At 42.4% G+C, this 23,321-nt stretch overlaps 1 protein-coding gene across 4 annotated transcripts in view; it reads right to left on the bottom strand.

Moving 5' to 3' along the window:
• LOC109877970 (STE20-like serine/threonine-protein kinase) overlaps positions 1 to 23,321 on the bottom strand; it is a 39,617-nt gene that overhangs the window by 11,322 nt on the left and 4,974 nt on the right. The window contains exons 3-15 of one of the 4 annotated variants that reach the window (XM_031799183.1): positions 15,042 to 15,090; positions 14,448 to 14,597; positions 11,789 to 11,861; positions 11,257 to 11,451; positions 10,852 to 10,933; positions 9,076 to 9,207; positions 8,500 to 8,811; positions 7,762 to 8,421; positions 7,385 to 7,515; positions 6,897 to 7,020; positions 6,128 to 6,307; positions 1,991 to 2,083; positions 1,281 to 1,352 (exon numbers count right to left, since the gene is read on the bottom strand). In XM_031799183.1, coding sequence (XP_031655043.1) covers positions 1,281 to 1,352; positions 1,991 to 2,083; positions 6,128 to 6,307; positions 6,897 to 7,020; positions 7,385 to 7,515; positions 7,762 to 8,421; positions 8,500 to 8,811; positions 9,076 to 9,207; positions 10,852 to 10,933; positions 11,257 to 11,451; positions 11,789 to 11,861; positions 14,448 to 14,597; positions 15,042 to 15,090 — 2,253 coding nt within the window. Of the gene's footprint in view, positions 1 to 1,280; positions 1,353 to 1,990; positions 2,084 to 6,127; positions 6,308 to 6,896; positions 7,021 to 7,384; positions 7,516 to 7,761; positions 8,812 to 9,075; positions 9,208 to 10,851; positions 10,934 to 11,256; positions 11,452 to 11,788; positions 11,862 to 14,447; positions 14,598 to 15,041; positions 15,091 to 23,321 lie in introns of all 4 variants that reach the window. The other 3 variants (XM_031799181.1, XM_031799182.1, XM_031799184.1) reach the window with 3 other exon arrangements.

Here is a 23,321-nt window from a genome sequence, read left to right as displayed (position 1 = left end):
TATGCCTCTCAAACTACACTCTGGACCTCCAAGCCAGTTCCACAGCATTTTTTCCATTGTTCCCCTCTAATTGAGAACTTATTTAGACCTGGGACACCAGGTGTTTGCAATTCATTGTCAAGCAGAACAGAAAACCAGCAGGCTCCTGACCTCTTAGGGTCAGAGGTGAGTACCTCTGCTATACACTGTGTGATCCAGACAGAAGAAGAGAGAAAGAGTGATTTAGTCAAATGAAAAGGCCATTAGCAGGCCAACTGAGACCAAATTCACAGAACCAAAACGCACCAGGAGTCACAGAACACGCTGTCATTTCTTAAGTTAGTTGATGAGTTGTTACACTTACTCAGATTGCCAGTACAGACCTAAAACCAGGCCTATAATGTCACTTGAGTAAATGAAGAAACACCAGGAGAGAACTGTGTCGGTACAGTTTAAGAGATGAACAGAAGAGAGATTCAAACCAACCGTAACAGTACGGCAAACAAATATCCACAGGATGAAGATGCCAAACAACACCTGTCTGTCTTCACCTCAACTCAACTGCTCTAGTTCCCCCAGTCGACTCCAACAGCACGAGAGAGAGTCACAGAGTACTGAGGCTGGCAGACAGGTCTAGCCTGTTGATGTTTACCCCCACCCCACCAGGACAGACGCATAATCTGACCAACCCTACTGTATGGGGTCTGGACTATGGGTTTCCATAAAAATATATATATTTTTAAAGAGTTTACCTGGGGATAAGTATGGCTTGAGTTAATGTACCACACTGTGGAAGCCGGCAGCAATGTGGCGACAGGAAGTAGACTAGACGGACTAGATGTGCTGGGTCATCGAAAACGTAGAGCACCGGACGTCGACTGGCGGAATTGATTTGTTTTATGGGCAATGCACTGTGAATGTTGTTTTTTCATTGCTAAGTTCCAGGTTGATTGAAATGCTAAGTTCAGGGTTGACGACATCTCCTCTACAGAAATGTGTCGGCCAAATCCCAAAATAGAATACTGCTGCATTCCCTTTATACCAGCCCTCCGCGTGTTGATCAGTCCAGGTTAAGGAAAGGAGAAGGCCCACAAAGCATTCCACACACACACACACACACACACACACACACACACACACACACACACACACACACACACACACACACACACACACACACACACACACACACACACCGATATAAACCCTGCCGTCTCAAAGTCAGTGAGTGAATCTACTGCCATGTGAGAGAGCAGGAAGAGAACACATTTCAAACCAAGGGGGGGAATCTTACTACTTACATCCTGCATGGGGGCATTGAAGAGAGTGCAGGAGGACAACTGAAAAGATTGAATCATACCCTGGGCCACTCCCTGTAGATCACAACAGATTAGACCTATACTCTACTAAATCATAGCATGTAGCCGGAATGCCAGTCTGTTTGTTGCATTACTGCCAACACTCGTTATCATGTTTGACCGTAAAGGAAAAGGAGTTGGCAATATGGTGCACAAGCAGACTGGCACTCAGGCTCCATACAGCACAGTAACCTGGGCCACACAACAGATAATACTCTCCTAATCATCAGCCACTCATCCATAAACATTGCTGGCTAAGTTAACCATTACACCGACACACTGTTACACCCCCGTAATATACAGGCAATGTGTTCCACTGTGATTCACAGGTGGGTGGATTGTTAGAAAACACATCAATAGTGTTGGACTATACTGTAACTTGTGCTGGAAGATACTGTAAGCCTACTTGATTCGTTTTGAATGAAAATGATGGACTGTAAAATAATACATACATAAACTCTATTTTCAACCAAAAACAAACCACACAAAAGACAAGTTTTGAAAAAAAAGAAAAAAGAAGAGTAGCCCAAAAATTCCCAAAGGGGCTAAATGACAGTGGTCTTGAAAGCAGCCAACAGAAGAATAGTAGACTGACATTGAAGGGACAGTCCAAGTAGGAAAGCCACACCAACAGTTTCCCCACAACAAACTACCTCTTCACGTGGAGTTGTGATTATGTCCTTTTTCCCCCGTTTCACGATAGCGTTTCTCCTGTGCCTGGGCGTGAGTCGCATTTCCTGTTTGAACTATGGCATGAGGCAGCCCACAAACAAACACACCACAGTGACAGCAGAAACAACACAGACACAACAACAAGGCTTTGATATGGATTTGTGTTTCAACTCATTAGCCAAAGTCTATGAGATGTCGCCTGACGCCAGATTTGTAAGCGTGCGCTACATAAACCAACATCACGGACTATAGCCCCGTCAGAATCATTTGGATTTAGCACATAGGCTACAGATCTGGGTTCCGGTGATGAGAAGTGACCGTTTCAGACACAGGTTATATAAACCCGATGAGAGAGAGATCTACTGTAACCGCGGGTGTGTCAGTAAAACGCTAACTGCTCTAAATAGGCATTGGATTGTCGTGTTGATTGGGCTATCCTCTTACGATGGCACACTACGGGATTAATACTGAGGACGAACTGGGGTGCACATGGATAAACATCGAAAACATTCACATGACTGTCAATGCTAAACAAGGAAACCCCTTCCAAACAAGATTGAGAATATATCTTCTTTGTCAGCTGGACTTAACTACCCTGTGAAACGTAAGATATTGAAAGGAAGACTAGTTTATAAAGACTCATTTCTTGTGGCATGCTGTCGCCAATGCATGCATATCAACTACTTCTAGTGATCCAGTTCAACAGTACATCATGCATATTAACTACCTTTAGTGATCCAATTCAACAGTACATCATGCATATTAACTACCTTTAGTGATCCAATTCAACAGTACATGATGCATATTAACTACTTCTAGTGATCCAGTTCAACAGTACATCATGCATATTAACTACTTCTAGTGATCCAGTTCAACAGTACATCATGCATATTAACTACCTTTAGTGATCCAGTTCAACAGTACATCATGCATATTAAAACCCCTTTTAGTGATCCAGTTCAACAGTACATCATGCATATTAAAACCCCTTTTAGTGATCCAGTTCAACAGTACATCATGCATATTAAAACCCCTTTTAGTGATCCAGTTCAACAGTACATCATGCATATTAAAACCCCTTTTAGTGATCCAGTTCAACAGTACATCATGCATATTAAAACCCCTTTTAGTGATCCAGTTCAACAGTACATCATGCATATTAAAACCCCTTTTAGTGATCCAGTTCAACAGTACATCATGCATATTAAAACCCCTTTTAGTGATCCAGTTCAACAGTACATCATGCATATTAAAACCACTTTTAGTGATCCAGTTCAACAGTACATCATGCATATTAACTACCTTTAGTGATCCAGTTCAACAGTACATCATGCATATTAAAACCCCCTTTTGTGATCCAGTTCAACAGTACATCATGCATATTAAAACCCCTTTTAGTGATCCAGTTCAACAGTACATCATGCATATTAAAACCCCCTTTTGTGATCCAGTTCAACAGTACATCATGCATATTAAAACCCCTTTTAGTGATCCAGTTCAACAGTACATCATGCATATTAAAACCACTTTTAGTGATCCAGTTCAACAGTACATCATGCATATTAACTACTTTTAGTGATCCAGTTCAACAGTACATCATGCATATTAAAACCCCTTTTGGTGATCCAGTTCAACAGTACATCATGCATATTAACTACTTTTAGTGATTCAGTTCAACAGTACATCATGCATATTAAAACCCCTTTTGGTGATCCAGTTCAACAGTACATCATGCATATTAAAACCCCCTTTTGTGATCCAGTTCAACAGTACATCATGCATATTAAAACCCCTTTTAGTGATCCAGTTCAACAGTACATCATGCATATTAACTACTTTTAGTGATCCAGTTCAACAGTACATCATGCATATTAACTACTTTTTGTGATCCAGTTCAACAGTACATCATGCATATTAACTACTTCTAGTGATCCAGTTCAACAGTACATCATGCATATTAACTACTTCTAGTGATCCAGTTCAACAGTACATCATGCATATTAACTACCTTTAGTGATCCAGTTCAACAGTACATCATGCATATTAAAACCACTCTTAGTGATCCAGTTCAACAGTACATCATGCATATTAAAACCACTCTTAGTGATCCAGCTCAACAGAGCTCATCGATAGCCTGGGAAAACTAATTTCTGCAAAAGTAGCTTAGTATATTTTTGTCTGTCAATAAGTGTTGTTGTTGTAGAAAAGACAACTATTCCTTGTCGTCTTGTCCTACCAGCACTGACTTTGTTGATAGCTTCTTCACTGAGGAAAAATGATATTCTCACCAAGCTATCTTTTAAGGTGACTGACTGTAAGTTGTTCTGGATAAGAGAGTCTGCTAAATGACTAAAAGGTCAAATGTAACAGCAAGACATTGTAGTGAAAACAATCCTGCAAATCACAGACAGCCAATGAGAGTCCAATCGCTGCTTAGCCTAATCTATGACAGATCAACATGCTTCTTTTCCACAAATGTACTGTACACCGCAAGCACACACACAGCCAGGCCTTTACAGCATCAGTTACAACATTCACATACCACACACACACTAGTGTTGTCATGATACCAAAAATGTGACTTTGATAACGATTCCTGGTTTAGTATCATGGTACTTGATACCATCACGATACTCAATATCAGGAACGATACCGCGGCTAAAAAAAGGCGCATTGCCAAATGTACAGAATGGCACTTGATCCAGATAGCCATGCATGTGTTAATGAATCAATTAACCCTACCCCCCTTATATATATATTTTTAAATGGCTCTGCCTTTTGGGCCCCTTATGTGCTTGGGCTCAGAGGAATCAGCCCCTGTAAGCACCTGTATTAAAATCAGCCCCTGGGAGTGAGTGCTTGTTTTGGCTGATTTAACGTGGTAACAGATGACAAACAATCCATTTCCCTTCCATTCGTGGCCTTGTTTTATTGTACTGATCCACAACATTTGCATGGCAGAAGCAATATCTTCTTTTATAAACGTGTGCGCTGTGTCTTTGACACTTAATGACGTCACTCAAACACAGTGACAGGAGAGACCCGAGGCGAGGGAGACCAAGTGAATGAATAACGTGTTTGGCAATGACCGTGTGGTTTTTGGTGACAAATCAGCTTTGATATCGGCATGTGTTGCATTATGGTTTGAATTATTATCACAAACAAAGTACTAGGGTGGTGAATTGATGTTAACTTCAGCTGTAAGCTAGCAAGGAAGGTTAGCCTACAAAGCTGGAAGCTAAAAAAGTGACTTATTACATTGTAAAGTGTTCTAGCCTGTAATGGACATTGTTTTGCGAACAGTAATTAACAGTTGCTCAATTTCTACGTGCTGTGTTGCATTATTCAAGTGTGTTAACTTCTGCGCAGCGTGAGTAGGGAGCTAACATGATACAGCCCAGACTCTCAGTGTGAGCAGTGGTTCTTCAGGACAGACTACAGTCAGTATGAGTGGGGAGCTAACATGATGCAGCCCAGACTCTCAGTGTGAGCAGTGGTTCTTCAGGACAGACTACAGTCAGTATGAGTGGGGAGCTAACATGATGCAGCCCAGACTCTCAGTGTGAGCAGTGGTTCTTCAGGACAGACTACAGTCAGTATGAGTGGGGAGCTAACATGATGCAGCCCAGACTCTCAGTGTGAGCAGTGGTTCTTCAGGACAGACTACAGTCAGTATGAGTGGGGAGCTAACATGATGCAGCCCAGACTCCCAGTGGTTCTTCAGGACAGACTACAGTCAGTATGAGTGGGGAGCTAACATGATGCAGCCCAGACTCCCAGTGGTTCTTCAGGACAGACTACAGTCAGTATGAGTGGGGAACTAACATGATGCAGCCCAGACTCCCAGTGTGAGCAGTGGTTCCTCAGGACAGGCTACAGCCAGCAATGGGTAAGTGAAGCAGGCACGGTGCTCTCGCGCTATAAGTGGACATTGGCTGTGCTGATAGACAGACTTGATCCTCTCTCAATCAGTAAACGACGTGAGACACATTTGACAGAAGAACCGAAAGTACCAAAACTTCTAGCACTGAACCGTTTTTCATGTTCTAGTATAGAAAAAGTCCTGATGTTTGGGTATACTGTGCAACACTAACACACACTGCCCTCTACTTCCTTACCTCTTTCTTGCGGTTCTTGAGCATGTTCTGGAACTTGGACAGCTCCTTGTCCTGCTCGGCCTTGATGCGCTTGGCCTCGTCCCTCAGCCGGTTGGTGTGCTCCTGCTCCAGCCTCTCGATGGTCTGCTTCTGCTGTCTCTCCAGGTTCTCCACTTCCTGGTCGTAGTGGCGCTTCTTACTCTGCAGAATGAGGACGTCATTTTGATTCGGTGTCGGCTCATCCCTTTCACTAGAAATAGAACTGGTATCCAAACACTGGTCATCAATGAATGACTGGCATATTACAGAAAGCCATGGCATTTCAATGGCATCCCGTTTGTCTTGGATTTACTAGCTGGCTAGTGGATTCAGTCTCCGTCTAAACTGTGAGTGGCAGTTTGACTGACATACAGAAGGATTTACCTCGTCCAGAAATAAGTAATGACGTAACAGGAGCAAAAGGCACATGGAAGCTGTGGTGTGGTGTGGACAGGACATACCTCTGTAATACTGGGCAGGGACTAACTGGTCTTACTGGGTTAATTCAGCTTACTGTTTCAGAGCCATGTGTGGTTTAGCATGCTCCTTCAGGATTGGTTGTGACCACACCAGTCGGCAACCTTCTGTCACTGTGCTAGGTTGGACACAGTAAGACTGGGGCCAGGGTCACGAACAGGCAATTATAGTACCACAGCACTACATGCAATTGCAGTACTACACGGTACCTGTCGATAGGTCTCAAAGCACCTCCCATTGAGGCGTCGACAACAAAAAAAGGATAGTGACTCACGGTCGTCTCCTGTTCGAAACGGCGGCAGATCTGCTCTTTCTGCTGCTGCAGTTTATTGCTGAGCTGCTGCTGGGCCCTCTGTTCCTCTTTCTGCAGGAGACGCAGCTCCCTCAGCTCCTGACGCCTGGGAGAGGAGGGGGGGGGGAAACTGTGAGAGAGGAACACCTTTTTCTCCAAAAGGAGATTAACCAACCCAAAGCAATGGAGGAGGGAGACCAATGAAAACGTTACATAACAAGACATCTCGATGCTCAGTAGCACTTTGATATGCAAATGGACTGAGGTCAAAAGGGGGTGCATCGCAATATTAAGAAGGTGGTCCTAATGTTTTGTACACGCAATATACTAAAATAGCTACATTCGCTGGTTCATTCAGTTCAGTTAGAGCCTAAGCTTGAGCTTGGAGATGGATTATATCCGTGCATAGTATTGGCATATATTTCAATGCATAAAGCTCAACGTGCTAATTCCTGCAAACAAATCTTTACCTGAGGAACCTCATCTCCTCGTTCTTGGTGTCATTGTCGGTGATGATCTTCGACGTCGTCACGCTAACCTCGACTCCATCCACCACGAACCTACGGGTCTTCTTCAGTGTCTTCTTCTGGCGCTTGTTGTCCTGAAAAAAAAATGGTGGCAATAAATATACCATCAATATACTGTAGTTGGACAACTTTATGGGATAAAGCGGTCATTATAAACATAAGCAACAACATATAAACATTCATAAGCATTTATAACACCGATAATAATGTATGAAGCATTTATAATGGTGTATTCATAAGGGTTATTACTGGACTACTTAGCTACTACCAATGGATTTGATCAAAGACATTCTCTAAAGAGAGTCTATTGTGATGCGTACCTGTATGGAGAGGGGTCCTGGCTCCTTGGTTTTGGTCAGGAAGCTGGAGATAGACAGGTTCATGTCTATGCTGCCGTTATCTGCAGCAGAACTACTCCCAGAGTCCGAATCCCTCTCCTTCTCATCCTTAGACTTCACTGGAGTCCCTGTCTCCGCAGTTGGCTTATACTCCACTCTCTCTTTCTCTCCTTCCTCCTTTTTCCAGACCGCTGAAAATGCAGTTGTGAGTTTGTCGTCCACCTTAGTCTCCTCTGGGGTTGTCACGGTAACCTTTGCTTCCCTGCTAGGCTCCTCGTTGGCTGGTTCTTCCTCAACTTCCATCTTGCCTTCTGTTGGTTCTTCCTTGGCCTCTGACCCTTCTGCGGTGATGTCATTCGTCTGGACCTCAGCTGTGTCCTCTTCCTTTTCATGTTGATTGGATATGGCCAGTTGCTCCATCTCCTTGTCCCCTATGGTGACTTCAGCATTGGAAACGGTTCCTTCTGGTTGGGGCTCTGCTGGTTTCTCAGCTGGGTCTGAAGAAGCTATCTCACTGGCTTCTGTTGGGGAAACCTCTGTTATTTCTGGAACCTTCTCCTCCTCCTCTTCCGTCACCTCTACTGGTTTCTCACTGGCTTCTGTTGGGGAAACCTCTGCTATTTCTGGAACCTTCTCCTCCTCCTCTTCCGTCACCTCTACTGGTTTCTCACTGGCTTCTGTTGGGGAAACCTCTGCTATTTCTGGAACCTTCTCCTCCTCCTCTTCCGTCACCTCTACTGGTTTCTCACTGGCTTCTGTTGCCTCTCCATTCATTGGAACACCAAAGGTCTCATCCATTTTCTCCACTTCTGCAGGGACAGCAGGCTCCTCGACGGAGCCCGTGTCCACAACCAGGTTCTCCTCTGGTTTGACGACGCTTGGTTCAGGGACCTTTTCAACAATCTGTGGTGTCGGGATAACCGGTTCCGCCGTCTCCGGTAAAGACTCCAGGATGGAGGCTGAGGGAGACTGAGGGAGTTTCTCGTCCTCCGTGCTGGCGACACTGGCATCGGACGGCGCACGTTTGTGACCCTGAAGAAGACGTGATGAAAATCAAAATGTAGGTTCAAAATAATCAACAGATCATGTCTAGATTAGCATATTCAAATAATAGCAGATTCTAAATATATCCTTCTAACCAATAGCCACTCACTTTCCTTATTCTTGTCACGTCAGCACAGACTGTTCTTTGTAATGAAGGATGAAGACCACAGAAAAATACACACTGTCCATCTATAGCGTTTCACACTCTCATCTGGTTATTTTCCTAACTGAGCTGTCTGTGGTGTGACATACCCGTTGTGTCTCGCCATCCTCCTCCTCCTCTTCCTCCTTGTGATCCTCAATCTCCTCGTACACCTCAGCCTTTGCTTCAGCGATCAGCTCCCTCAACGGTCTGCTGTCTGTCACAGTACTCAAAAATGGATGCTGCAACGATAAGAAAAAGAGAAAGAGGCACAATATTGAGAACACTTTTAGATATAAAAAGACTATTGTGTCCCCTTGAAGTGTACTACTTACATTGCACCTGAAAAGAGAACATCAATATTTGTGCGATTTCAATATTGCAGTCAAAGAGGTGCAATTGAGAAACCTACAAAACCTGACATAGACTGACCAGGTGAATCCAGCTGGAAGCTATGATCCTTATTGATGTCACCTGTTAAATCCACTTCAATCAGTGTAGATGAAGGGGAGGAGACAGGTTAAAGAACGGTTTTGAAGCCTTGAGACAATTGAGACATGGATTGTGTATGTCTGCCATTCAGAGGGTGAATGGGCAAGACAAAATATTTAAGTGCCTTTGAACAGGGTGTGGTAGTAGGTGCCAGGCACACCAGTTTGAGTGTGTCAAGAACTGCAACGCTGCTGGGTTTTTCCAGACTCAACAGTGAATAAAGAATGGTCTACCACTCAAAGGCCATCCAGACAACTTGACATAACTGTGGGAAGCATTAGAGTCAACATGGGCCAGCGTCCCTGTGGAACGCTTCCTAAACCTTGTAGTCCATGCCTCTGAGTTGAGTCTGTTCTGAGGGCAAAATGGGGTGCAACTCAATATTAGGAAGGTGTTCCTAATGTTTTGTACGCTCAGTGTATATTTAGTCAAAAAATGTGAAGTACAATCTTCATAACAACCTGATTAATAGACAAAGCACACTGTCTTCCCTACTGTACGGGTACTGCAGTCATAATGCATCCCTTTTCCAAACAACAAAACCCAAGTCTTACCTTGCCCTTCTTTTGCCAGGACACCCGCTGAACATAATCAACCGCCGGCCTAAGAATTTGCAGCTTCTTCGCTATCAACACGTTCGACTGTGGTAGACTACTGTTCTGCATTTTCACGCCCTTTTTTAGGCTTTTGGTAAAAGATACCAACGATACTCCTGTTGTACTATCCCACACTGAGCTCACGTGCGTTTATGTCCTCCGTACACCATATCTTCTTCCTGTCTGTCTGGACGTCATTCTGTCTAGCTTCGCTCTTTAAACGCTTTAGGAAAGAAAAGCCTGTTGTGCTGACGGAGGCGCAGAGGGGATAAGTAAGTGTCGTTAGAGCGCTAGCTAGCACACCAGGTACCTGGCTGACACAGATGTACCTTAGATGCACCGGCTGAGCAGCTATCGGATCATGATCAGTGCCAATATGGCCATGTATTTAATTTGACAGGTGGCCGTGGGATGGATTGAAGAGGGGTGCTGTGCTAGGGGGCGGGGGGCGGACGGGAGGAGGTGGGCTGAGGAGAAGAGGAGGTAGGGTGAGGAGAAGAGGAGGTAGGGTGAGGAGAAGGGAAGGTGGGCTGAGGAGAAGAGGAGGTGGGGTGAGGAGAAGAGGAGGTGGGCTGAGGAGAAGAGGAGGTGGGCTGAGGAGAAGAAGTGGTGGGCTGAGGAGAAGGGAAGGTGGGCTGAGGAGAAGAGGAGGTGGGCTGAGGAGAAGAAGTGGTGGGCTGAGGAGAAGAAGTGGTGGGCTGAGGAGAAGAAGTGGTGGGCTGAGGAGAAGAGGAGGTGGGGTGAGGGAACAAAGGGGAAAGTGCGGGCAAAAGGGGGGACCAGGTGTGTCACCATTACCTGTAGAAGTTGTGCCACATTCCATCTGTTGTCCACATTCTTATCGAGACACTTTCTTAGGAAATCACTGAACTCGGGAGACCTGAAGAGAGTGAATGGAGATCGCTTAAAATAGCTACAACATTGAAAATGGGTTACAATTAAACAGTGTCATGTATTCCTCTCAAAGGCATTGAGGTAAATTAGAGTAGGTAGAACCATCTCAACAGATATGGCAGGTGCAGAGAGGAGTGAATTAGTGATACAATCTCTCTAGGCAAGAAAGTGCAAGAAAAGGAACATTGTGACAGCGTATCAAAAGGGCATTTCTTCCTTCCCATCCTTCCCATTTAACTGAGGCCAAACCTAGACAGAAATAACTTGTCTGCCAGGCTGCCACATCACTGACTGACACGCCAGACTTACCAGCGCGACGGCTGCATCAGGGTAGGAGGATCGGCCTTGGCTATTTTCAGCAGGACTCTCATTGGGTTCATCTCGTGGTTGGGAGGCTCAATCTGGGCCATCTCGATCAGAGTCACCCCCAGGGACCAGATGTCAGCCTTGTAGTCGTACGGACGGTCCTTAAACGTCTCACACATCACCACCTCCGGGGCCATCCTGGGAAGGACAGATAAAAAAGAACCAATCAGAGGATATGAAATGTTTCAGTGAAATATGAATGACCAATGAAAAAGGGACAAAATATATTAGGTGAAATGTAAATGGCAATGAAACGAATAGTGTGGAAATGTGTAATTGTATCATTTCTGTACAGTAATATTGGGATTTTGTAGGCTATACATTAAGGTTTCTATAAATTGAAACGCAAGTAAATATTTTTTGGGGGAGGATACATTAAAAAGTATATCAAGTTGACTGGTCAATTCAGAAGAATGGGGAGAAATAGTAGTTTGATGAATTACAACAGCATGACAGGTTCTCATGTTTGACTCACCAGTATGGCGTCCCGATGAAAGAGTCTCTCCTCTGTAGTGTTTTGGTATTTTTGGCCGACACACCAAAGTCAGCTGAAACACAGATGGGAAACAGTGCTGCTGTTAGCAACTAGGGTACAACGTGTTGTTCATAAGAATTAACCTAAGCCAGGGGTATTCACCCTGGGGTCCACGGCCCCTTAGAGGTACTGCAGAGGGTCCGCAAATATATACACAGTATATATATTGAAGTGATTTAGATTTTTTTGTTTTACTTAAATGTTTTTATTAATATCACGAACATCAACAGAATATATTTTTTAAATGGCATACACTACTGTTCAAAAGTTTGGGGTCACTTAGAAATGTCCTTGTTTTTGAAAGAAAAGCACATTTTTTCTCCATTATAATAACATAAAATTGATCAGAAATACAGTGTAGAAATCGTTCATGTTGTAAATGACTATTTTAGTTGAAAACGGCAGATTTTTGATGGAATATCTACATAGGCGTACAGAGGCACATTATCAGCAACCATCACTCCTGTGTTCCAATGGCACATATAATGATGAGAGGCAGTCCAGTGGAGGGAAGTGGGAGGAGCCGACATTCAACAAATGTACTCCTTGATTAAACAATACAGTTCTCTTCCAAAAACTACAATGTCTGTTATGAACAGAGTGAACTAAGTTTTGTAGACTTGACCCTTTAGAAAAAATTGCATTGTTTAGGAGGGCAAGAGCAAATTGAGTTATTGCACACCCTCAGTTCACAGACTAGGCGTTCCCTAACAGAAAAGAACTCTACCAAATCTATTTATTTAAACATGTTATTTACTTCTCCTTGCCAGTATCATTCACCTGATGATAAGACGTGACATTTTTTTTTGCTAACGTACAATAGTGGTCCCAGGGTCGCTGGCTTTCCTGGGAGGGGGTCCCTAGCCAAGAAAATGTTGAAGACCCCTGGCCTAAGCCAATCTATACAAGTTAGACAATGGTTTCTGAAATACATATAGGCCTTCAGCCAAATCCAGAAAAACATGCAACAGAACATTTATTTTTACGTAACGTGTGCATGTGAACGATGACATCATGTGTTGTTTATAGCAGAGTGGGTGTGTGTGTGTGTGTGTGTTTGTGATTCATCTTTCCCACAAAGTCTCTCACTGCCTGTCACTGACATGCAAACAGGCACTTTCACAGCCACCTTTGTTATGTCACTGTACTGACACAACCCCTACTTTGTACTGCATTATCACATCAAGCCTGTTACAGGCACAAAGTTAAGACTCATCCTAATACACAACCTACTGCATGATGAGTCGGGAGCTTACTGTGTGGAGCAAACCCCTCACTGTGTACCAATATGACAGAACAATGATGACATGCAGGCTTTCCTAACACGCAATCGATTTGTAGGCAGTTAGCATTGCCATAACTGAGTGACATAACTGATTCGTAGATGACAGCAACATTATTACGTGATGGAACATTTCTGTCTGTATATTGTGTTATAAATGTTATGATAAACCTAACAAACAAAGACCACCTTATTCTTCTATTTTTTCTTCCACATCTGCGCTAAACATATTTGGTGTTTCATAGCGGTGATTACATGCATTTAGTTTTGACTAAACGCACCAACAGATGCACTCTCGAACATCCAAGAATGCACTTCTTTGGTGTATCCAAAAACTCCCCCTGGCCCTACTAAAAGCGGCAATATGTAACTTTTTGGTGAACCAACCAAATTCACGTAGAAATGTGAGTTATAAATCTGTCGTTCTCATTGAAAGCAAGTCTAAGAAGCGGTAGATCTGTTCTGTGTGTGCTATTTCTATGATTCCCGTTCTTATGTTTAGTTTTTGTGTCTTTTACTTTTGGTTCTGTACACCAGCTTCAAATGCTGAAAATATGGTTGCAGTCATTGCAGCTAAAGGTGGCACAACCAGTTATTGAGTGTAAGGGGGAAACTACTTTTTCACACAGGGGAATTGTTTGATGCATAACTTTGTTAATTAAATCAATAAAATAACTATACATTTTATTGGTTATTTGTAAACTCAGGTTCCCTTTATCTAATATTAGGTTTTGGTTGAAGATCTGATAATGTTCAGCATAAAAAAATATGCAAAAATTGAGAAAATTACAAAGGAGGCAAATACTTTGTCAAGGCACTGTGCAATATTTTGGATTATTGAAAATATATTTCAAAGTAGTTTAGATGGTACAATGATTCTCTACACATTGCTTGTTTAGTCACAAACTGAAATTAGGCAAACTATTATAATTTTAGCAACCAGGAAATGGTGGAGCGACAGCCGAATAACCTTTTTTCAAAGAGTGTATGGTAATGCATTCTACCTTAGTGGTGTGCATTGACTGTAATAGTGTCTTCTACTAAATGACAAAATGTACATGTTAAGCACGCATAGTTGGTTAGGGCAGTGGTTTTCAAACCTCTACTCGTGGACCCATGCACGTTTCACATTTTTGTTGTAGCCCTGAACTACATCACCTGAAACGCCTATCCAAGGGTTTGATTGTTGACAAGTTGAATCAGGTGTGTTAGCTGTGGAATAGTTCTAATACATGGAACGGCTGCGGGTCCCCAGGGAGAGGTTTGTGAAACACACAGGGTTAGGTAACTCCCAGCCCCTCTTCCCCAGTCTCTTACCCAGTTTGACGTCTCCGTTCAGGGATAGCAGGATGTTCCCAGCCTTCAGGTCTCTGTGGATCACCTTGTTGTCATGGAGGTAGAGGAGGGCCTGAAGGGTCTGCTTACACACCACCCGGATCTGGGGCTCCGTCAGGGGCCTCTCTAGCTCTGAGGGACCGGGGCCACATAAACACATACTTAGCATTCCTCCTTACACACACTGGGTTTCACGCACGCAGTCATACACACACACACACACACACACACGCAGTCACACACACACACACACGCGCAGACACACACACACACACACACGCGCAGTCACACACACACAGTTACACACACACACGCGCAGTTACACACACTCAGTCACACACACACGACTGAATGAATGAAGAATGTTAATACTGATACCTCATCAATGTAGTATGAGGGTGGTCTACATCGTGTTGGTGCTAATCACTGGTAGTTCAATATCAGTTAACTGTTACTATACTGTTATATCCATTACGTTTCAGTCACATAATATTGTTAAATACATTACCATTGTTACCAGCGATTTATCGCTCCTCTCCTCTATCACATTCTTTAGAAGTAGGAAGACTGACTCACCCAGCATGACGGCATCCACCGCTCCACCTGCACAGAACTCTATCAGGATCTGCAAAATAAGAGAAGAATGGTTACGGTAGGTGCAGTACAGTCTATTAAAGAAAACTAACAGCATTAATCTAATGAGGTAAACATACCATAACAGCTTAAATACCACAGTAACAGGTAAACGCACCATACATTTACAACACGTGGTCTTTGTCAGTGGAGTCCTGTCTGGACCCAGTAGCCTTACAATTCAATGCAAAAGGGTCTTATAAAGGGTCTCAAGTTCAATGATATCAAGACGCAACACATTTAACTCTACCTATCCATAACTTAGGCCTAAGTTGTTCCACTATGGACCAGCAAACCCTCTCCCCTCCATACCTAAAAGCCACTCCCCCTGTCACCTGCTTCATACCCAAACAACACTTTAAAAGTCTCCTTCTTTTAAAGACCAAACTCCCCGGTCTGTGGCCGTATTCTTAGAGTGTTTAAAAGTAGGAGTTCTAATCTAGGATCAGTTTTCCCTTTTAGATCAATGGATGAATATGATTATATGGACATTAGAGAGGACCTGATGCTAGATCAGAACTCCTGAGACGTTTTGTGTATACAGGCCCTGCTGTGTAAAACAATCTGAAGGTGAGTTGAACAGTGAACCTCCTCCTGCCCAGGTTCAGTGAATGAAACCTGCTGAGCCATAAATGGTTTCAAGAAGCTCTCAATATGGCTGCTTTGCGCCGCTGAGGTAAGAGGATTGGCCAGAGAGGCCATTCTGTTGCTTTGCTCTGAAGGCTTTCTCAGAGTATACACATGCAGCCTAGCCTAGTGGAGCTAGCCAGAACTTAGCCCTTTCCCCAAATAGGATTAGGAGTTTCCATGCACACCTCAGGTGGGAGGGGGCTATCTTCAGCTGGAGCAGCGATGAGGATAGGTATTTGGAGGAGAGAGACACTTAGCCATTCAGTGTAGGGAGGTAGCATCATTAGACTAGCATAGTCCTGATACGTCAATAGACTTTGGACTGTATCAGGGATATAACCTAGCCTAGCATGCTGCTAACACTACGGATACAAAAGAGAAACAATTAGGCTAATAAAAACAAAGTAACAAGCTAAAGTGATCCACGGCCCTACTGTGCTCAATACAGTAAAAATTAAGTTAGTCAGGGCTGAGTAGAATAGGGAAATGCTACTGACAGTGAAACAATGTAAGACATATTTGCTGAGAGGTGCCAAGAAGAGGGAGACAAAACACACTTCCTCAATGTAACACAGTCAATGAGAAATTTTAGGTACTCTCTATTCTCCTTCTGGCTAGTATTTAGAGAGAAGTTGACCTGTTCACCTATTGAGGTTTAGAGTCAAACATCATTATAGCAACAATGACCCATGTGACCTTTCTAAGAAGAGGGGGTAGATCATCTTTAATATTGCAGATAGATTGTGGCTTCCATCAATTGTCTGCATCATTTCCAATCCCCCATATTTTTTGTGTATAAATATATATATATTTTTTTTTGTGTGTGTGTGTAAATATATATATTTTGTGTGTGTGTGTAAATTTTTTTTTTTTGTGTGTGAGTGTAAATATATATATATATTTTGTGTGTGAGTGTAAATATATATATATATTTTGTGTGTGAGTGTAAATATATATATATTTTGTGTGTGAGTGTAAATATATATATATATATATTTTGTGTGTGAGTGTAAATATATATATATATATATTTTGTGTGTGAGTGTAAATATATATATATATATATATTTTTGTGAGTGTAAATATATATATATATATATTTTTGTGAGTGTAAATATATATATATATATATATATATATATTTTTGTGTGTGTAAATATGCATACATACATACATACATACATACATACATACATACATACATACATACATACATACATACATACATACATACATACATACATACATACATACATACATACATACATACATACATACATACATACATACATACATACATACATACATACATACATACATACATACATACATACATACATACATACATACATACATACATACATACATACATACATACATACATACATACATACATACATACATACATACATACATACATACATACATACATACATACATACATACATACATACATACATACATACATACATACATACATACATACATACATACATACATACATACATACATACATACATACATACATACATACATACATACATACATACATACATACATACATACATACATACATACATACATACATACATACATACATACATACATACATACATACATACATACATACATACATACATACATACATACATACATACATACATACATACATACATACATACATACATACATACATACATACATACATACATACATACATACATACATACATACATACATACATACATACATACATACATACATACATACATACATACATACATACATACATACATACATACATACCTAGGATCACCACTTTATTTGAAGAATGTGAAATGTCAGAATAATAGAGAGAATTATTTCTTTCAGCTTTTATTTATTTATTTCACCCCCAAAACATGATGCTGCCACCCCCGTGCTTCACGGTTGGGATGGTGTTCTTCGGCTTGCAAGCCTGCCTCTTTTTCCTCCTAACATAACAATGGTCATTATGGCCAAATGGTTCTATTTTTGTTTCATCAGACCAGAGGACACTTCTCTAAAAAGTACGATATTTTTCCCATGTGAAATAGCAAACCGTAGTCTGTCTTTTTTATGGCGGTTTTGGAGCAGTGGCTTCTTCCCTGCTGAGCGGCCTTTCAGGTTATGTCGATATAGGACTCGTTTTACTGTGGATATAGATACTTCTGTACCGGTTTCCTCCAGCATCTTTACAAGGTCCTTTGCTGTTGTTCTGGGATGGATTTGCACTTTTCGCACCAAAGTACATTCATCTCTAGGAGACAGAACGCATCTCCTTCCTGAGCGGTATGACGGCTGCATGGTCCCATGGTGTTTATACTTGCGTACTATTGTTTGTACAGATGAACGTGGTACCTTCAGGTGTTTGGAAATTGCTCCCAAGGATGAACCAGACTTGTGGAGGTCTACAAAAAAAAAAAATCTGATGTCTTTACTGATTTCTTTGATTTTCCCATGATGTCAAGTAAAGAGGCACTGAGTTTGAAGGTAGGCCTTGAAATACATACACAGGTACACCTCCAATTGACTCAAATGATGTCAATTGGTCTATCAGAAGCTTATAAAGCCATGACATCTTTTTCAGGAATTTTCCAAGCTATTTAAAAGGCACAGTCAACTTAGTGTATGTAAACGTCTGACCCACTGGAATTGTGATACAGTGAATTATAAGTGATGCACAAAGTAGATGTCCTAACCGACTTGCCAAAACTATAGTTTGTTAACAAGACATTTGTAGACTTCTTGAAAAACTAGTTTTAATGATTCCAACCTAAGTGTATGTAAACGTCAGAGTTCAACTGTATGTATGTATCTAACAACAACAGAAATCCTTTATTATGTTCCCACCCCAATTGGATTAAACTAATGGACAACAACTCTTAGGCTTCTACTTCCAGCTTATACATACTATATACATTTTACAGACAGAGTATATTTTAAAATATTATATTTTTGTTTGTTTTTAAGTCCCATCCTTCAGCTCCACTCAACCCCTCCCATCTATCTCTCAACACCATCCAGTTGATTTCCATGTGCCATATACAGTGCCTTGCGAAAGTATTCGGGCCCCCTTGAACTTTGCGACCTTTTGCCACATTTCAGGCTTCAAACATAAAGATATAAAACTGTATTTTTTTGTGAAGAATCAACAACAAGTGGGACACAATCATGAAGTGGAACGACATTTATTGGATATTTTAAACGTTTTTAACAAATCAAAAACAGCCCCCTTAAATTAATACTTTGTAGCACCACCTTTTGCTGTGATTACAGCTGTAAGTCGCTTGGGGTATGTCTATCAGTTTTGCACATCGAGAGACTGAACATTTTTCCCATTCCTCCTTGCAAAACAGCTCCAGCTCAGTGAGGTTGGATGGAGAGCATTTGTGAACAGCAGTTTTCAGTTCTTTCCACAGATTCTCGATTGGATTCAGGTATGGACTTTGACTTGGCCATTCTAACACCTGGATATGTTTATTTTTGAACCATTACATTGTAGATTTTGCTTTATGTTTTGGATCATTGTCTTGTTGGAAGACAAAACTCCGTCCCAGTCTCAGGTCTTTTGCAGACTCCATCAGGTTTTCTTCCAGAATGGTCCTGTATTTGGCTCCATCCATCTTCCCATCAATTTTAACCATCTTCCCTGTCCCTGCTGAAGAAAAGCAGGCCCAAACCATGATGCTGCCACCACCATGTTTGACAGTGGGGACGGTGTGTTCAGGGTGATGAGCTGTGTTGCTTTTACGCCAAACATAACGTTTTGCATTGTTGCCAAAAAGTTCAATTTTGGTTTCATCTGACCAGAGCACCTTCTTCCACATGTTTGGTTTGTCTCCCAGGTGGCTTGTGGCAAACTTTAAACAACACTTTTATGGATATCTTTAAGAAATGGCTTTCTTCTTGCCACTCTTCCATAAAGGCCAGATTTGTGCAATATACGACTGATTGTTGTCCTATGGACAGAGTCTCCCACCTCAGCTGTAGATCTCTGCAGTTCATCCAGAGTGATCATGGGCCTCTTGGCTGCATCTCTGATCAGTCTTCTCCTTGTATGAGCTGAAAGTTTAGAGGGACGGCCAGGTCTTGGTAGATTTGCAGTGGTCTGATACTCCTTCCATTTCAATATTATCGCTTGCACAGTGCTCCTTGGGATGTTTAAAGCTTGGGAAATCTTTTTGTATCCAAATCCTGCTTTAAACTTCTTCACAACAGTATCTCGGACCTGCCTGGTGTGTTCCTTGTTCTTCATGATGCTCTCTGCACTTTTAACGGACCTCTGAGACTATCACAGAGCAGGTGCATTTATACGGAGACTTGATTACACACAGGTGGATTGTATTTATCATCATTAGTCATTTAGGTCAACATTGGATCATTCAGAGATCCTCACTGAACTTCTGGAGAGAGTTTGCTGCACTGAAAGTAAAGGGGCTGAATAATTTTGCACGCCAAATTTTTCAGTTTTTGATTTGTTAAAGAAGTTTGAAATATCCAATAAATGTCGTTCCACTTCATGATTGTGTCCCACTTGTTGTTGATTCTTCACAAAAAAATACAGTTTTATATCTTTATGTTTGAAGCCTGAAATGTGGCAAAAGGTCGCAAAGTTCAAGGGGGCCGAATACTTTCGCAAGGCACTGTATCTTTCAACTGTGCTGTGATGTTTTACAAAAACAAAAACAAATCTTAGTTTAGCCTTATTACAAGCATATCGAACATAAAACTCAAAAAAAAAAAAAAAAAAATCATTCTACGCAACAAAACTCTTGTAAAATAAGACAGTATGCTCCGCCTAAGGATAAGCCTTGAAACAGTCTTGTCATTCATACAGGCTCTTGTGGTGCTGTTTCACTGGTAGGCGAGCTGTTGTTTTAGTCCAGCTGCATGTACAATAGTGTACAATAGGCCAAACAGTGGGTCTTTACAGTGACAGGCGGGGGAGAGAGGAACGACCGGGCTGTCACCATGACTTCCTCTCCCAGCACACACACAGACCTCTGAGGAGCCATTCATGCGGTGTAGAAGAGAGATGGAGGACACGACTCTTGAGATAGCAGCCGTGTGGCTAAGGTCCTAAACAAAGGTTAAAAGGTCAGGTAAATTGTGGTTTGTGTGACAAAGATATGCAACATAAGAAAAAATAGGCATATGATCTGACCCATGATTAGGCCTAACAGTCTAAGGTCAAGTACATTGTGGTTAGGACAGGAAATTAGAATGGTTGAGTCTGCGGATCCGTAGGTAACAGCCCCCTCCGTCCCTTTTCCCCAGAACTGAAGATCTGAATCACGTACTGCGCATATTTCTCTACCTTTACGCAAATAATGTTGTGGTCACCCTCCATTCACATTTCTCACTGTCAATCGTTAAATCTAAGCTTTACGGGTGGAAAGTCCATGAAGCATCTGCATACCAACCCTTTGATCTCAATCAGTTTCATGGGGATATGCATTTACAGTGCCTTCGGAAAGGATTCAGACCCCTTGACTTTTCCCAGCACATTTTGTTACGTTACAGCCTTATTCTAAAATGGATTATATATATATTTCTCAGAAATCTACACGCAAAAATGATAAAGCGAAAGTATACATAAGTATTCAGACCCTTTGCTATGAGACTCGAAATTCCAAGCTACAACTTGATTGGAGTTCACCTGTGGTAAATTTAATTGTTTGGACATGATTTGGAAAGGCACACACCTGTCTATTTAAGGTGTCACAGTTGACAGTGCATGCCAGAGCAAAAACCAAGCCATGAGGTAGAAGGAATTGTCCGTAGAGCTCCGATATAGGATTGTGTAGAGGCACAGATCTGGGGAAGGATACAAAAACATTTCTGAAGCATTAAAGGTCCCCAAGAACACAGTGGCCTCTATCATCTTAAACGAATGAAGTTTGGAACCACCAAGATTCTTCCTAGAGCTGGCCGCCCGGCCAAATTGAGCAATCGGTGGAGAAGGGACTTGGTCAGGGAGGTGACCAAGAACCTGATGGTCACTCTGACAGAGCTCTAGAGTTCCTATATGTGTATAGAACCTTCCAGGACAGCCATCTCTGAAGCACTCCACCAATCAGGCCTTTATGATAGAGTGGACAGACAGAAGCCACTCCTCAGTTAAAAGGCACCTGACGGCCTGCTTGGAGTTTGCCAAAAGGCACCTAAAGACTCTCAGACCATGAGAAACAAGATTCTCTGGTCTGATGAAACCAAGATTGAACTATTTGGCCTGAATGCCAAGCTTCACGTCTGGAGGAAACCTAGCACCATCCCTACAGTGAAGCATGGTGGTGGGAGCATCATGCTGTGGGTATGTTTTTCAGCGGCAGGGACTGGGAGACTAGTCAGGATTGAGGCAAAGATGAACAGCGCAAAGTACAGGAGAGATCCTTGATGAAAATAGTCTCCAGAGCGCTCAGGACCTCAGACTGGGACAAAGGTTTCCTTTCCAACAGGACAACGACCCTAAGCACACAATCAAGACAACACAGGAGTGGCTTCGGGACAAGTCTCTGAATGTCCTTGATTGGCCCAGCCAGAGCCCGAACTTGAACCTGATCGAACATCTCTTGAGACACCTGAAAATAGCTGTGCAGCAACGCTCCCCATCCAACCTGACAGTGCTTGAGAGGATCTGCAGAGAAAAAAGGGAAAAACTCCCCATATACAGGTGTGCCAAGCTTGTAGCCTCATACCCAAGAAGGCTCAAGGCTGTAATCGCTGCAAAAGTTGCATCAACAAAGTACTAAGTAAAAGGTCTGAATGTGAGATTTAAGTTTTTTTATTTTAAAAACATGTTTTTGATTTGTCATTATGGGATATTGTGTGTAGATTGATGAAGGGGGAAAAAAATAATTAATAAATTTTAGAAAAAGGCTGTAGCCAACAAAATGTGGAAAAAGTCAAAGGGTCTGAATACGTCCCGAAGGCACCGTAAGATCTTCTAGATCTCAGTGTTGTTCCGAGGTAGCCTACAGTGTTGTTCCGAGGTAGCCTACAGTTTTGTCCCCGAAGTAGCCTACAGTGTTGTTCCCGAAGTAGCCTACAGTGTTGTTCCCAAGGTAGCCTACAGTGTTGTTCCCGAGGTAGCCTACAGTGTTGTTCCCGAGGTAGCCTACAGTGTTGTTCCCGAGGTAGCCTACAGTGTTGTTCCGAGGTAGCCTAGTGTGTTGTTCCGAGGTAGCCTGCAGTGTTGTTCCGAGGTAGCCTGCAGTGTTGTTCCGAGGTAGCCTGCAGTGTTGTTCCGAGGTAGCCTGCAGTGTTGTTCCGAGGTAGCCTGCAGTGTTGTTCCGAGGTAGCCTGCAGTGTTGTTCCGAGGTAGCCTGCAGTGTTGTTCCGAGGTAGCCTGCAGTGTTGTTCCGAGGTAGCCTGCAGTGTTGTTCCGAGGTAGCCTGCAGTGTTGTTCCGAGGTAGCCTGCAGTGTTGTTCCGAGGTAGCCTGCAGTGTTGTTCCGAGGTAGCCTGCAGTGTTGTTCCGAGGTAGCCTACAGTGTTGTTCCGAGGTAGCCTACAGTGTTGTTCCGAGGTAGCCTACAGTGTTGTTCCGAGGTAGCCTACAGTGTTGTTCCGA

The sequence above is a fragment of the Oncorhynchus kisutch genome, linkage group LG20 (assembly GCF_002021735.2).
Source record: "Oncorhynchus kisutch isolate 150728-3 linkage group LG20, Okis_V2, whole genome shotgun sequence".
Lineage (NCBI taxonomy): Eukaryota > Metazoa > Chordata > Actinopteri > Salmoniformes > Salmonidae > Oncorhynchus > Oncorhynchus kisutch.
This window is presented reverse-complemented; position numbering and strand designations above follow the sequence as displayed.